Source organism: Ischnura elegans, chromosome 8, assembly GCF_921293095.1.
Source record: "Ischnura elegans chromosome 8, ioIscEleg1.1, whole genome shotgun sequence".
NCBI lineage: Eukaryota > Metazoa > Arthropoda > Insecta > Odonata > Coenagrionidae > Ischnura > Ischnura elegans.
Window position 1 is genome coordinate 6,502,930 of NC_060253.1, and position 14,973 is coordinate 6,517,902.

At 38.9% G+C, this 14,973-nt stretch overlaps 1 protein-coding gene across 1 annotated transcript in view; it reads left to right on the forward strand.

The window, feature by feature from the left end:
* Nucleotides 1–9,630, forward strand: part of LOC124163724 (uncharacterized short-chain type dehydrogenase/reductase y4vI-like) — a 28,623-nt gene extending 18,993 nt beyond the window's left edge. The window contains exons 11-13 of the mRNA XM_046540798.1: nucleotides 484–657; nucleotides 3,802–3,944; nucleotides 8,347–9,630. Coding sequence (XP_046396754.1) covers nucleotides 484–657; nucleotides 3,802–3,944; nucleotides 8,347–8,485 — 456 coding nt within the window. The 3' untranslated portion in view covers nucleotides 8,486–9,630. The remainder of the gene's footprint in view (nucleotides 1–483; nucleotides 658–3,801; nucleotides 3,945–8,346) is intronic.
* The last annotated feature ends 5,343 nt before the right edge of the window (nucleotides 9,631–14,973 follow it).

Sequence of the window (14,973 nt, forward strand, 5' to 3'; positions counted from 1 at the left end):
TAAAATAAAAAAATTTAAAAAAAATGAGTTAACCTGATGCCATGCACTTGATTTATAATTCACCACCATCGGTGGATAAGCTGAAATACTGATTGGGAGAGAAAGTGTGAATGAAATTCAGCTTTGAAAGTACAAAATTCATCAGAACATCTCAGCCTTTTGAGTACAAATTACAGCTTCTTGGGTAGTGAGTCGCAGTCACTAATTCCAATTTTTGTGGTTTTAATTGCTACTGTTGTTGAGAAAAATGTAACGTTCAAATATTTCAAAAAGTATCCATGAGTTGCCGCTAAAAACTGATTTTGGTTACGTAAGGAGGATGTGTTTAGGGTATAAAATAAAATTTTCTGCAAATTCTGAGTTGGAGCAGTTGCGAATGAATAGCTAAATTATTTTGAAATGTTCAAATATAAAAATAATAGACTTCATGAGTGCGTGTTGATCAATTGATGCAGGACAATTGTTATTACTAATTATTTTCAGCTGGGGACAATGAGAGGAGCAGAGGAGGCCGCGAAGTTCATGAGCAAGGAGTCCGGAGGCGAGGGAGGGGTGATCGTGAATACTGCTTCCGTGGCCGCCTTCCTCCCATACCCAGGGGCACCACCTTACTGCACCTCCAAATACGCCATCATCGCATTCACCAGGTCCCTGGGCGTGAGTGGGGGAGACACCATTTTGAGGAAATCGATCGATTCATAATGCGGATGCATCACTTACATTTGAACACATGACCAACCTCACGCTATTATGAGGGCGATATCGTATTTTGTCTTGATTTCCTGTTCCTATTAATATACAGGGTGTCCCATTTATCTTGACCTCCCGAAATAACTTTTTGTCCAGATGGGAATTCAAAAATGTGTCAAGCAAATGTTCATTAGCCGTCAGGGGGACATTAATCAGCGTGACTGCTTTCCTTGTAGCTTTGTTATTTACAAAGATATGAACAGCGGTATGTCTTTTTAAAATGGCACCCTATATGTTTTATGAATGACTGGTTGTGTAGTTCCGATACCCACGTACCTGCACTAAGTGCTATTGAGTGTGTCATTTTTCATAACACCGTGTTTATGTTAATGGTTCACTGTGCTACCTTTTTGAATGAGTCTTTAGGAGAGGAAATGAATTGACGAATAAAAAATATAGGGTGCTATTTTAAAAAGACATACCGCTGTTCATATCTTTGCAAATAACAAAGCTACAAGGAAGGCAATCATGCTAATTAATGTCCCCCTGACGGCTAATGAACATTTACTTGACACATTTTTGAATTTACATCTGGACAAAAAGGTTATTTCGAGTGGTCAAGATAAATGGGACACCCTGTATATGTATATCTATTATATATATCAATTCCGATACTAATTTTATGTGAAAATGTTTCCCAACCACGAATAAGATTGGGTGGAAAGCCTGAGGGCTTTTTTTCCGAACAGGGGAAGTGTTTCCAAGGTGTTTGTGTGAAAATTAAAAAAAGAACCTAAGTTAACAACACTAGTCAGGTATAAAATGATTTTCATATAATCGATAGACTGTTTAAAACATTAAATAGGAGTGCATAACAGAATCTTGTGTTCATTCAGCTGAAAACTCATTAAGTATGTAGATGATTTATCGGTATTTGGGAAGGAAAAAAATAATGAGTCCAAGAAACGTTTTGTGAGTGGCTCTGTGTTTGGGATTTTGGTCAAACAAACAATTTGTTGCTCTGAATGACCACTTACAAATAAAGAAATAAGGATGATAAACTTGTAACAAGAATTGTTTAGAAGAATTTAAAATGAGATTTTATAAATGTTGGAATTATAGTTATAAGAAAAAAAGAAAGGAAAAATGAAACATTGTGTGTTAAAGAAGAAATGTGTTTAGAGTGATATTAAACCGTTTCCCGTCAAAGGGAAGTGTTGGAAGTTTAATTTAAAAGTATAAATGTTTTGTTGACTGTTGACAGATTAGCCATCTTAATGGAATAAAGAGCGAGCGCATTCATTAAGACAATGAGTGAGACAGAGATATATTTTTAAGACCATTCACATTACAATACTTAAGCCTTTTACAACATCAGACAATAGGGTGGTCTCATCTTATATTTTTATTGCCTAAATCAAAAGATTATTACTCGTGGAGTACGCATTTAACAATTTTAGATTTTTAAATGAGAATATCTATTTTTCGCGATTAAATGAAAAGTGAAAAATTTCAAGCGCGCGAAAACGCGACGGCTAATGAATGAATGATGGGAAAAGCCCGTGTGACGTCATTCTGGTACCCGCTTCCCCCGTGTGAGGTGACCTTGGGGCGAGAATATGTGCGCCACTGGGATACAGGCTGCTTGCAGGGAGCAGAGTACCATGGTAGCTGGTAGCACTTGGCTTAAATAAGGATTATTAATACCTTATCAAATGAAGAAAACTTTCCGACCTTGGCCAGTTTTAATAGGTGATTATTAAGACATGTTTCCCTGAGCTCTGTGCCTCATGCATGCATTGGTAATCTCAGACGATGTAAAACTCCTATCTACTCGTATAGAAACTAGGTCCCTCCGACGTCACGTGGAGTGGCATCGCATGGGCGCCGATCTGGACTTTTTCTAATGATGCTAAAATTGACCATTGCCATTCGTCTAAACTGGGATTTCTAAAACCAAATAATTTGTATATTATGAATACACTAATGGTGGGTAAGGAATCGCAATCAATGCCTTTCGTTTTCTTTGGTTAAGGAAACTACCGTATTGTTTCTTCCAATAATCTCTTCATTCCTTTAAAATTACTCTTTCCTTTCCCCCTCTCCCTCCCTCTAGCTCCTTCCCTCCATGGATTCCCTTTCAACAAACCCACCTCTCCCCCCAACAACTCCTTAGCAACATTCCATCAGCATTCTTGAAACATAAAAATCAAATCAATAACAGTATTAATTTAACATAGACATAAATATCAAACGTTACTCTACATTATTAATATTATCATCACCAAAAATATAGTCACAAGTCGACTATTAGGTCGGATGGCAACATCAATTGTTTCAAAAAGTAGAAAAGTATGCGTAAAGTAACAAAATAAAAACGTATATACGTATTAAGGATAAAATTTACCTCTAGCATAGGAAACACCCAAAAAGGGAAAAGACTTTCAAATTGAATTCTAATTTTATCTCCCGCGAACTCCTTCATGAACAATTTTACAATGAACAGAGTTTACAATCGAACTTCAGAATCTCAGAATACAATGTCAACAACCTGACTGACATTTTGGTCAACAATGACGTCATGTGATAAAACTAGTTCTACACTTGCGTGCTATCGTCGTATTATTACTCTACGTGAAATCCTTCGATTTTTGCTACGGGCGTAGTATTACCCCATCTGTCTTGATAAAGTCGTAGTGTGCCATTTTTTTTAACAAAGTGGTATTTGCCTATTAAAAATAAATTTAATAAAAAACAAAAGCAAAATTCATTCTTTAAAGTTATAGCAAACACCTATTCATCGCATGAAAGGTTGGTTGTTAAGGAATAATAGTAAAGTATTGAAAATGGCCCGCATTGGGGTACACATGTACAGTACATGTATAAGTTCAACACGGTTATCCTTAAGAAAAAATGGCCATCTCTCTCGCCCGTTGGAGGAAAACAAAAGAGACAATTAAAATACCAAATTTGACTTAGTTGCGTAATAAATAAATCATCGGCCATAATCACTTTCCAGGGAACTAGCATGGTTGAAGTCTATCGAAGTAGACACGACGCATGAAATACTTACTGAATAACCCCTATTCATTTGTTCTGTGAAAATTTCAGTGCCCAGAGGTGTACGAGGCGTCTGGCATCCGTCATGTCGCTGTCTGCCCGGGATTCACCGATACAGACCTCGTGAGGAAGTACAGCCAGGAGCACATCGACGAAATGGCCAAGAAGCTGAAAATAGGCAACATCAGGCAAAAGTGAGTCTACTGCGGGACCCGTCTCTTTTCTATATCGGTAGACGCAGAGTGAACCCGAATCGGATGAATCTGGCCGAAATTAAAATAACTATTAAGCACTAGTGCTGTCAGAATTTCATTTTATATTTTATACAAAAGTTAATTTCCATAGTTTTTTATCCACTGAGTCCCAATTTAAACTTACTTTTTCGTGTGCTTGCAATAATAATTCAAGCTACTTTAAAAGAAATTATTTCGAAAATCCAATTGGATTTTAACCTCCCACAATAGTAAAGTACGAATGTTATATATCCGATGAAACTGAATTACATGTTTTCAAGCACAACTAAAATGGATTCTGCCGTTTATTTTTGGGCCATTTTTGAACAATGAGTTGTAAATGAGCCAAAGGAGCATTTCCTACTTTCTCGTATGCTTGATTGAATTCGATACCAAAGTAATTCCAAATAAAATCAAATACCAAGTCAAATACCAAGGAAATTCTAGATTCCCTCCGGGATCTGAATTCCGAAGTGAAGCGGGTGGGTGGGACCATTGGAGTCGGCATTGAGCTTTCGATTTGTAGTCTTGTCCCGAGGATCGATCGTGGTTCTCTGGTTTGGAGCCGAGTGGAAGGCATAAACCAGAGGCTGCGTCGTTTCTGCACGGACATCGGAGCCTCCTTCGTGGACCTTAGGCCGGCAATCCGATCGTGTCGGATCCCTCTGAACCGTTCGGGAGTCCATTACACGGCCGAGTCGGCTAGTCGTGTAGCGAGTAGCATATTTGAGCACTGTAGGTCTTTTTTAGAGTAGAGAGTAGGGCAGAGTGTAGATATATTAGTGGGTTGAAAAATAAAGGGGTAAGTTCAAAACTTTTCACAGACAAAGATTCTTCCAGAAATGAGAATAGAGAAGTAGAGAGAAAAATCAGCGTTTCAGGTATTACATTTAAGCACGAGAAGCGTCAGTCGAGCAACACGTTCAAAGGCAGTCAAGGCTCAAGTCATTTTGATAGTGTGTCAATAAGACATGCATTTCCATTTATCAGCGGTATAGAGCCTGTGAATAGTCTATTCGACAAAAGCAAATCAGAATTATTCCCGAATCGCAATATTACTACTTCCGAAGTTTTAATCGTGGCTGTGGTTAATTGCCGTAGTTTAAGAAATAAGATTCCCGAATTCCACCATTTAATTCATAGTACGAAGTGTAACGTCATTTTTGGAACAGAAAGTTGGCTAACAGATGATGATTCAGACAATGAGATCTTCCCAAAATCGTTCACTGTTTATCGGAAAGATAGAATTAATCGAGTTGGGGGCGGAGTTTTTATAGCTGTAAAGAATTCAATCGTCAGCCAAGCGAAAACCGTAACTGAGACCAGCGTTGAATCTGTGTGGTGTTTAATTAAATGTCCAAAATTCAAAACTATTTTATTATGTTCGTATTACAGACCACCTAACTCAGATATAACGTCAATGTTGGATTTTCAAAATCAAATAAACAGCGTAGCATCCAAGTATCCTGAAAGAAACTTGATTGTGGGTGGAGATTTCAACGTACCTTCTGTAGATTGGGAGACTTATAGCTTCATTCCTGGTGGGAGGGATAAAGTGATCTGCGAGGCTTTATTACACACTTTTACATCTAATTCATTGTTTCAAATAGCATCCGCACCAAACAGAGGAGAAAATATTCTTGATTTATTAGCGACAAATATGCCACATCAGGTAATAAACGTTGGCACTGTCGAAGGAATAAGTGACCACAGGGTAGTAACTGCAAGGTTTTCTCTAAATACCGCTGTAAACTTTAAAAAAGAGCGTAAAGTTTTCATTTTTAAAAGAGCTGATTTTGATGGGTTTAAGAGTCATCTGAAAAAGGCTTTCCCCGAGTTACAAGAATCAGTATTAAAGTTAAATGTAGAGAATACTTGGAAAGCTTTTCTTTCGCTCGTAACTTCGGGAATAAATAGCTACATCCCTAGTAAAATAGTAAAAGAAGGCAGCGAGCCGAGATGGTACGACGCGGAAGTGAGAAAATCATTGAGGCGACAGAGAGAGTGTCATGCTAAAATGAAAAAAGTCAGCACGGATTTATCCGCTAATGAACGCGAGCTAATAATTAAAAAATATAGGATGACTAAAGCCGCCACGAAGGAAGCGTTCAAGAATGCGTTCACGAATTTTAAAAGAAAAACACTAGTAGAGCAGTTACAGGATAACCCAAAAGCATTTTGGTCATATGTTAGGGAAGTTAAAGGTAAACGATCTACCGTATGTTCGCTGAGAAACGACAATGGAGATGTGTTGACAAGCAGTTACGATAAAGCCAATTTATTAAATTCCTACTTTAAGAGCGTGTTCACGGAGCCTTCCGAAAACTCACCCGAGACCGATGACAATCCCTGTCTACATAAGATGCCAGCTATTGACATTAGTACGCTCGGAATAGAAAATATATTGAAATCGCTTAGTCCAAATAAATCACCTGGTCCAGACGAAATCCCTTCTCGCGTATATAAAGAACTAGCCTCAGAACTTGCCCCCTACTTGCAGTTAATATTCAGTAAATCCATCAAGCAACACGAAGTACCTAATGACTGGAAAATCGCTAATGTAACGCCAATATTTAAAAGTGGAGACAAGGAACAGCCATCTAATTACAGGCCGATATCTTTAACGTCCATCTCTTGCAAAGTCCTTGAACACATCGTAGTCAGCTCGGTAATGAAACACCTAGACGCGCAAAACTTATTAATGGGAAATCAACATCGATTCAGGAAAAGCAGATCGTGCGAAACTCAGTTAGCGCTTTTCGCCCACGATATTTTAGTCTCCGGGGAAGACAACATTCCAGTAGACGCGATTTTCCTTGATTTCAAAAAGGCATTTGATAAAGTACCCCACGGAAAGTTAATAATAAAACTGAAATCTTATGGTCTAGACGAAGATGTCATTTCCTGGATTAGAGAATTTTTGAGCGACCGCGTCCAAAGAGTAGTATTAGACGGTGCAGTCTCCAATGAGGTTAGAGTGACTTCTGGCGTTCCTCAGGGTAGTGTCATTGGCCCACTCCTATTCCTTCTTTATATAAACGACATTGGCGAAGTAGTGCAGAGTAAGTTACGATTATTTGCAGACGACGCTGTAGTTTACAGAGAAATTCGTTCCAGCAAAGATATAGATGAACTAACGAATGACCTTGCTGCTATCCAAGCTTGGTGCGATGCTTGGCAGTTAGAATTAAATTTGGAAAAATGCGTCGTAATGAATTTCTGGAAGAAGAATAACTCCCTACAGCGTAACTATGTCATTCGGGGCACGCAGTTAAAGGCAGTTGAATCTGTAAAATATCTAGGGGCTAGACTCAATAATGATCTATCGTGGAATAAACATATTCGAGAAATAACCGGTCAAGCTAATCGTAAAATGGGTTTTGTTAAAAGAATATTAGGAAAGTGCGACGACAAAGTGAGAGAAATTAGCTACTTTTCCCTCGTTAGACCACATTTGGAATACGCTGCCAGTGTTTGGGACCCTCATGAAAAAGGCTTAATAACAGAGTTAGAACGCGTGCAAAGAAGAGCTGCCAGGTATGTGAAAGGTCGTTACGATAGTCTTGTTAGTGTAACTGACCTCTTACATAAACTCGGATGGGAATCTCTGTCGGACCGTAGATTGAAAAATAGACTAAACCTTTTAGATAAATTCAAGAGCAGTGTCTTTTCTGACGAAGTTAACCATATCTTGCGGACGCCAACGTACTACGGAAGATCAGATCATATAAATAAAATAAGAGAGATAGATTGCAGAACAGACAGATTCCGAATGTCATATTTTCCACGATCAATAAGAGATTATAACGGCAGCAATAGAACGCGTAAATAGATTGCATGACTTGTAGTGTAGCCTACTAACCTATGTAAAACTTACTGCATGTTTCTGAATTTCTATTCTATATTCTATTTCTAACAGCATATAGTAGTATAGTTTGTTATTATACGGGACGTTTCTTGGACGGTGTGGTGTGCATGTTGGAGTCCAAATGCATGCTGCATGCTGGTGATTGATCACCCCCTGCCAAACACCCTAGAGGTGGCTCGCAGGGTAATTTGTAGATGTAGATGTAGAAGAGTGTTAGAATATTAAATTATCATCTGGTACTGGGGTATCAAAAAATTTTAGTTTAATAGCTGACCAGAAAGTGAGTTAAAATTGAGTTGCAAGATTTGATTCAGACAAATGGCAAACAACAAACCGAGTTTATGTAAAAGGTTGTAAAAATACAACTAATACTTGATTTTCTAATAAAACTAAGTGACAAGATTGTGCTCTAGTGTTGAGATGCATTTTTCTTGTGCATAGGCTTAACTGTCTGCATTGCCTCTTACAAAATCAATTCCTCGCCATATTTTCCAGGCCTGAGAGCGTTGCAGCGTGCGTCCTAGAAGCTGTGAAGAATGCACCCACGGGGTCAGTGTGGGTGTCAGAGAACAACGAACCAGGCTACGAGTTATCATTTCCATTCTACAAGACGATGAGGAAAACACAGTTATAGGAGACAATGGCACGAGGCACAGAAGCCGAATCGTCCAAAAATCGACGCAAATTTTCAATGCAAGAATTTATCGATTTATTTGTTTCCACATTGGTTATTGTCAAAGGGATACTACGAGACAAATAGATGTATACCATTACAGATTGGGCAGAAAAACATTGCCAAAATCGAATACCAAGAACCATCTAAAAAGTGATATTTTTAATTCAAGAATTTATCGATTAATTTTTTTCCAGCTTGGTGACTGACAAAGAAATGCTACGAGTCATTTAATATCTACCACCAAAGATTTCATTATGAAATATTTCCAAAAGCGTGTGCCTAGAACCACCTCAAAAGAGCCACTCTTAGACAACCTCAAAATTCATCATAATGACTGAATCATGAATATGATGAAGGCTAACTCTGAACCTTATGACCTAAGTGGCAATCAAACCAATAACTACTGATGTTTCGTAACTTGTTGTTTGTGGTCATTTGTCACATTTTTAAACGTACTTCATATTTACCTCGGTATACCTTTTCATGAAGGGGCCCTTCAAAGCAGAAGTGGTGATTCGAAAATATGTTTCACATGAATAATAATTGTAACTGCTACAGTAAAAACTGGAAATAAAATTACGAAAAAGAAGGCGAGGCGGGGAAGGCGAAAAGATAATATTCAGTCACTTGCCTGAACTCTGCTCCCACCGGAATTAAAATTACGAACTAGATGACATTTACTAACATTATTTGGGACAAAATAGCAGGATAAATTACAAACTTTCTTATTGAATTCACTAAAATTGCATCTAGCTTATATTTTTCGGAGAAAACAAATTGTAATATGAATATATGTTCTGATTGATGACTTTTCATTTTAGAATACTTTAAAGTCGACGTATTCAGATGAAGAGTTGAAACTATTCCATCGGCATAGGTAAATTACTGTATATTATAGTTAACTATAATTTAAGGGATAACGCTGGACTGAGATAAGACATTAGTTTGACGGTAATTCAAGAAAGAGGGTAAAACAAAATATGAACGTCAATGAAGTTAATTTAAGAGATGGAAATCAGAGTGCATAAAAATAATCAAATATGTAAAAAATTTCCAAGAGAGTTAAAAAGTTATCAATAGATGTTTCAATTTGTTACAGTGAAGCGATCACTGTTATTTAAAACCTTTCCTCTTGCGGGTGATTAGTAAATTAAAAGTTTGGGACACGAATAATGGCATTTCACTGCACGACCGGCTGCAAGACATTTTATATCATCTTCATGCATTACTCACTCATTTGAGTTATCTTCAGATTTCAATACAAGTTGTACTATCTTCAAGTTACATATCGTCTTGTATTATCTTCAGGTTTCTGCATATATTGAATCTAAACCGGTGGGGAAGCGAAATTTTGTGGAAAATTTCCAGAAATTTTGAATGTACTAACATGCTAAAATTCCACAAAACTAACCCGAGCACAGCATTCATACGAATGATTTTTTCTCGGGTGTTCCACAGCGTGAATGTATCCATGACTCCCGAAGTTTCGAGGTCCGAATCGTTTCCAGTCGACAGGTAATGATATAAATGCATGAATCTTCATAATAACAAAGAAATATTCATCTACATTGTACTTCGCAGACCGTAGTTTGGTAGCGTCTGTAGAAGACAATGAAATGAACTCAATTTCCTTTTGCGACCGCAAATTACTTCCCTTACACTGAACAGACGTTGCTACAAATACCAAAAATATCATCCATATTATTTACTCTGATTTAGATGGTCAGAAATAAATAAATGTTGTCTAGATGATGAAGGAGGGTGATTTTATTATTGCCCGCGAGTAGCATATGACGAACGGTGCTGTTTATCCTTCGCTACGTCAAAAGGCCAACTGAGAATGCGAGGAAATGATCAACCTCTACAGTATTTTCTTCAGCTGATTTCACGATCGTCGTTCCATAGCTCGGAGCTAGATGGTTTGATGAGTTCGATGGTTCGATGTGTTTTTCGCTTTTGATTTTCTGCCCTCGCTATCGAGTATGACATATATAGACTTTTAGTAGGCCTCCCGGCGTTGCTCGCGAAGAATGGTACCCAGAGAAGGAGGAGCTTACGATTTGGAATTCATGGTCGTATTGACCTCTCAGTTGGAAAATAAGAAAGAACGTCAGAAGAAACACGGTTTGTCGGAATGCGCGGTTAATGGGGCAGTAATGTTTTTCGTGGGCCTTTTATCTGTGAACGGTGAAGTTGCGATAAAAGGCAGTATTGGAACTGGAAGTCGCCAAATCGGCCTTCACCCTGCACGCTGCGCGCCCAAAAATATACAAACATTGGAGAGTGAATGGGGATGCTATTGGAAGGTGGGAGAGTAAGCAGAAGGCGAGGAATTGGTGCTAGGTGGCGCTGAGCGCACTTACAGGGCTCGGTTATGAGAAAGCGACGCAAAGGACGCATCGGACGCGACCTAAAGTAACACAAGAGAGTTTGGGAGTATGAGATGCACCTTTGCACTAACTTTGGTTGCAATCGGTGCAGGTGAATGGAAAGCCATAGCGGGCAGACGATCAGACATCCTCTTTCATATAAATAGATTACAGAATGAAATATAAGCATTTATTACTTAAATCTCAACTGTATCGCCATATCAATTGAAAGAATACGTTAGCTTATGTTGTAACGAACATTATGCAGCGCTGAATCTTCTCACATTTATAACATTGGTTTCCCAATCCCATCGCAATGCCTATTTTGTAAAATAAATCAGTTCATCATCACTAGTTTGAGGTATTAAGGAAATGCAAATTGCTCCTTCGTTTTCTTGTCCTTTCATGTCATTCACAGTGATATCTCCAGGGTAACCACCCCGTGGGTAAATGGTTTATGATTTATATATACATTAAAAACCATGACAAGAGTAAATAGGCCCACGTTTATGAATCCGTTATATTCAGCACGACTGTTGTCGGCGAAGAAATTGCGACTTAATAAAGACCGATTTATAGAAAAAATGTTACGAGATTATCCTTGGGGAGGATCTACCGTGACGTGGCAGTGCTTATGCGCCAATAGCAGCGTCCATAGAAAATATTGGGACAGAACCTGGTGAAATTGGCGTAGAATTTTGTTGATTTGAATGGACGGGAAAAATCAGCGTGAAATTTTGGGAAGGAACAATGTCGCACTCATTTGTTGAAATGTTCCATGCGCATTTCATCCGTGTTTTTTTTAACTCGAAACGCAACTCATGGGAGAAGGCATATAGGAACAAGTACAAACATGATTAATATGTAGAACAAAGAAGTGAACTTTGAATAAAAAACACTGAGGCAGCTAATGAAACCACTCACTCAATGTCAATACACTGTGTTCGACAGTTTGCTGTTAGTTCTCCAGACGAATGGCAGATGGCCTCACTATTTTTTTCTCTAAACAACCGAAGTTGTGCGGCTAATTTTTTGTTTAAGCCTTCATTTGAATTCATTGCTAGTTTTCCCATGAAATGGTCTTAAAAGGCGAAAAGCAAATCGGAATAATTAATCGTAGAGGGCGTAACTTGATGGAAATCCATAATAGCACGAATACAAGGATCAAGAACTTTGCTATTTCCACATAATATTTTATTAGCGCCGACCATGGTTTCACTGCAGCCCTCAGGTCGCTGATACATAGGTTACTCCACATTCCTATGTCGGAAAGTAACATAGCGAATGAACTCCGTACCATAAAGGACATTGCTGTCAACAATGGCTACAAAGAAAAATTAGTGGATACCATCTTACGACGAAAAAGAACTCAGATGGCAAGACGACTATTATATAAAACGCATAATCCCCCGGAGGGATCTCCTAAATGGTGCCGGATTCCCTTCCTTGGGAATTTGTCATTGAGAGTGCAAAGATTACTTCCCAAAGAAAAAATAAGGCCAGCCTTTTACAACCACAGCACATTAAGGAGCATGCTGGGGTCACCAAAGGATAGGGATATCCCGGAGGAACGGAGCGGAGTATATCGCCTAAATTGCGCCGACTGTGACGCGATTTTCATCGGCCAAACAGGGAGGAGTTTTTCCATCCGGGCAGCCGAGCATCAGATGTGTCATAGACAGGGGAAGGATCACTCCCAATTTGCAAAACACCTTAATGACATGGGGCACATTAGTGACTTCATCCCTACCATTCTGCATTTTGAGAAGAAAGGACGGAGATTAGACGCTTTAGAAGAATTGGAAATTTTAAGCCACAGGGACTCATACCTTGTTAACGACCACCTTTACCCTTCTCGCTCCCCCCTCCTCCACTTTCCCCTTACTCATCCACCCCTCCACCCACCCCACCTACAGTGACGCCAAACCCAGCTCCAACCCCAACCCTTACCTCGCCCTAACCAACGACTCCTGCTATATATATACTGTCAATATACCTAAATCTTCACCTTGATAATGTTACTCTGTAACGAAACCATGGTCGGTGCTAATAAAATATTATGTGGAAATAGCAAAGTTCTTGATCCTTGTATTCGTGCTAAATCGGAATAACTTAAATTTTCCTTCTCCGCTTGTCGTTGTTTAAGACATAATCATGAATTTAGAAAACATTTTAATGTTTTTTACCACGATTGCAACTCAATAACAACGCTTTTTTTTGGGTGTTCGTGTGATGCATCCACTTTGGTTACCCATATCTTGGTAAAGATTCACTTCATAGCAGCCAAATGCAAGTGCTTCTTGGGTGCACATCGTTGCTTTGAACGAAGTAATTAATACGCCGCTAGATAACGTGCAAAGAAAATTCGGAGGTAAGCGTCCGTTCAACGCTGGCCACTACGTGGTTGCACGGTTACGCCGAAGTTCTAATCTTGAGAACAATCTCAGGATCATTCTTTCCTGTAGTATTCTTTCTTCTATTTTTGCTGGGCCACTTCGCCAAAAGTATTCGTTTTGTCTCGCACAGTCGCGAACTCAAAACCCCCTCCAAAAAGCCATTACATTCGCACTTTCACTCAAAGAGTAGCACGTCAGCTGGATTAGTGGCCCCAAGAACCCCAAGACACCTTCCGCCAATCAATAGAAACGAGTTTTCTCCCTTTCTATCCAGCCCAGTCTACTGACCTGAATTTTGGATGGACCACATGACCTGACCAAACAAGTGATTAGTACGAAAGGACAGGGTAGATAGAATGAATGAGATTTCGTAAGAGGCGACCAGTCACGATACGATGCCAATATCGTCCGCTCCCTAAAAAAACAGCAGAGCCCTCTCTCCTAAGGAGTGGCAATTTTTTACAAAATATTCATCTCCTTTTCTTTATTTCAAATCCTACAAAATGAGCTGGAGGAATAGAATCAATGTACCAAAATTTTTTAGATACACTGTTAAACATTTAGAAATCATTAAAGAGTACTGTACGAAATAATTTTTTTTCTCAACTCAAAATCATTTCTAGTGATAAAATTAATAGTCCACAAGGGCATAAATTCTCTTTATTTTTTACGTCGGAGCAATCATTTTACAGGGCGAAAATATTTTAGCGTAACCCCTACTTTTTACTTTCTTGGCCACTACAATCGGCAACGACAGAATGAGAATTATTCACAAAAAATTATAAAAGTAATTTCCCAGGATCTCCGAATTAGTCATTCGCATATTTAAGACGACGCTTTTTAAAGTTCCCATCAAAATGAATACTCGCAGTTAAGTACTTTTCAAAGGAAAATTATTAATTATTAAAATTATTACAATACATGGCCTAATCACTGAAAATTTTCCTGCGTTTCAAGTAATCATTGTAATAATTTTATTAGCGAATCATGCTCATATTTTTTGTTGGGATAGACGTTCCGCGACACGCAAGTGCTCTATCTACCATACCGTCAGTGTGAGTCAATCTCTCATTTCTCCATCTCCTCCTCTCTGTATTTCTTCCCCTGCTGGCGGGGTAGTGTGCCCAGAGTCATCTCTTACCCATTCCATTGGACTAGATATTGGAGGGGGGTAATGTTGCAGAAACCCCTCACCGAAAAATACAGTAACTTGGTTGCCTCGGTGACCTGAGCATCTTTCCGAAAAGCAGAATGTCCGTGGTTCGCTTCCCGGTCGAGGTGATTTTTAACAAAGTTTTTTCGGCCATTATTCCCTCTTCGCGCCATCGCAGTGTCGTCCTTATCGATGGCTAAGTTCTCACAACACGTTCTCAAAAATAGAAACTTTTCAGTAGAGCAAAAAACAGATTTTTTTCTAATAGGGTGGTATACTATTACTTTTTTATTGCCTATATCGATATATTATTACTCCTGGAGTACGTATTTCACGCTTTTAGATTTTTAAATGACGATATCTATTTTTCGCGATTAAATGAAAAGTGAAAATTTTCAAGCGCGCGAAAACGCGACGGCTAAGTATGAATGCCGGGAAAAAGTCTGTGTGACGTCGTTCTGGTTCCCCCTGCCGCAACTGAGGTGACCTTGGGGCGAGGCTCTGAGCGCTGATACGACGCAGGATGCT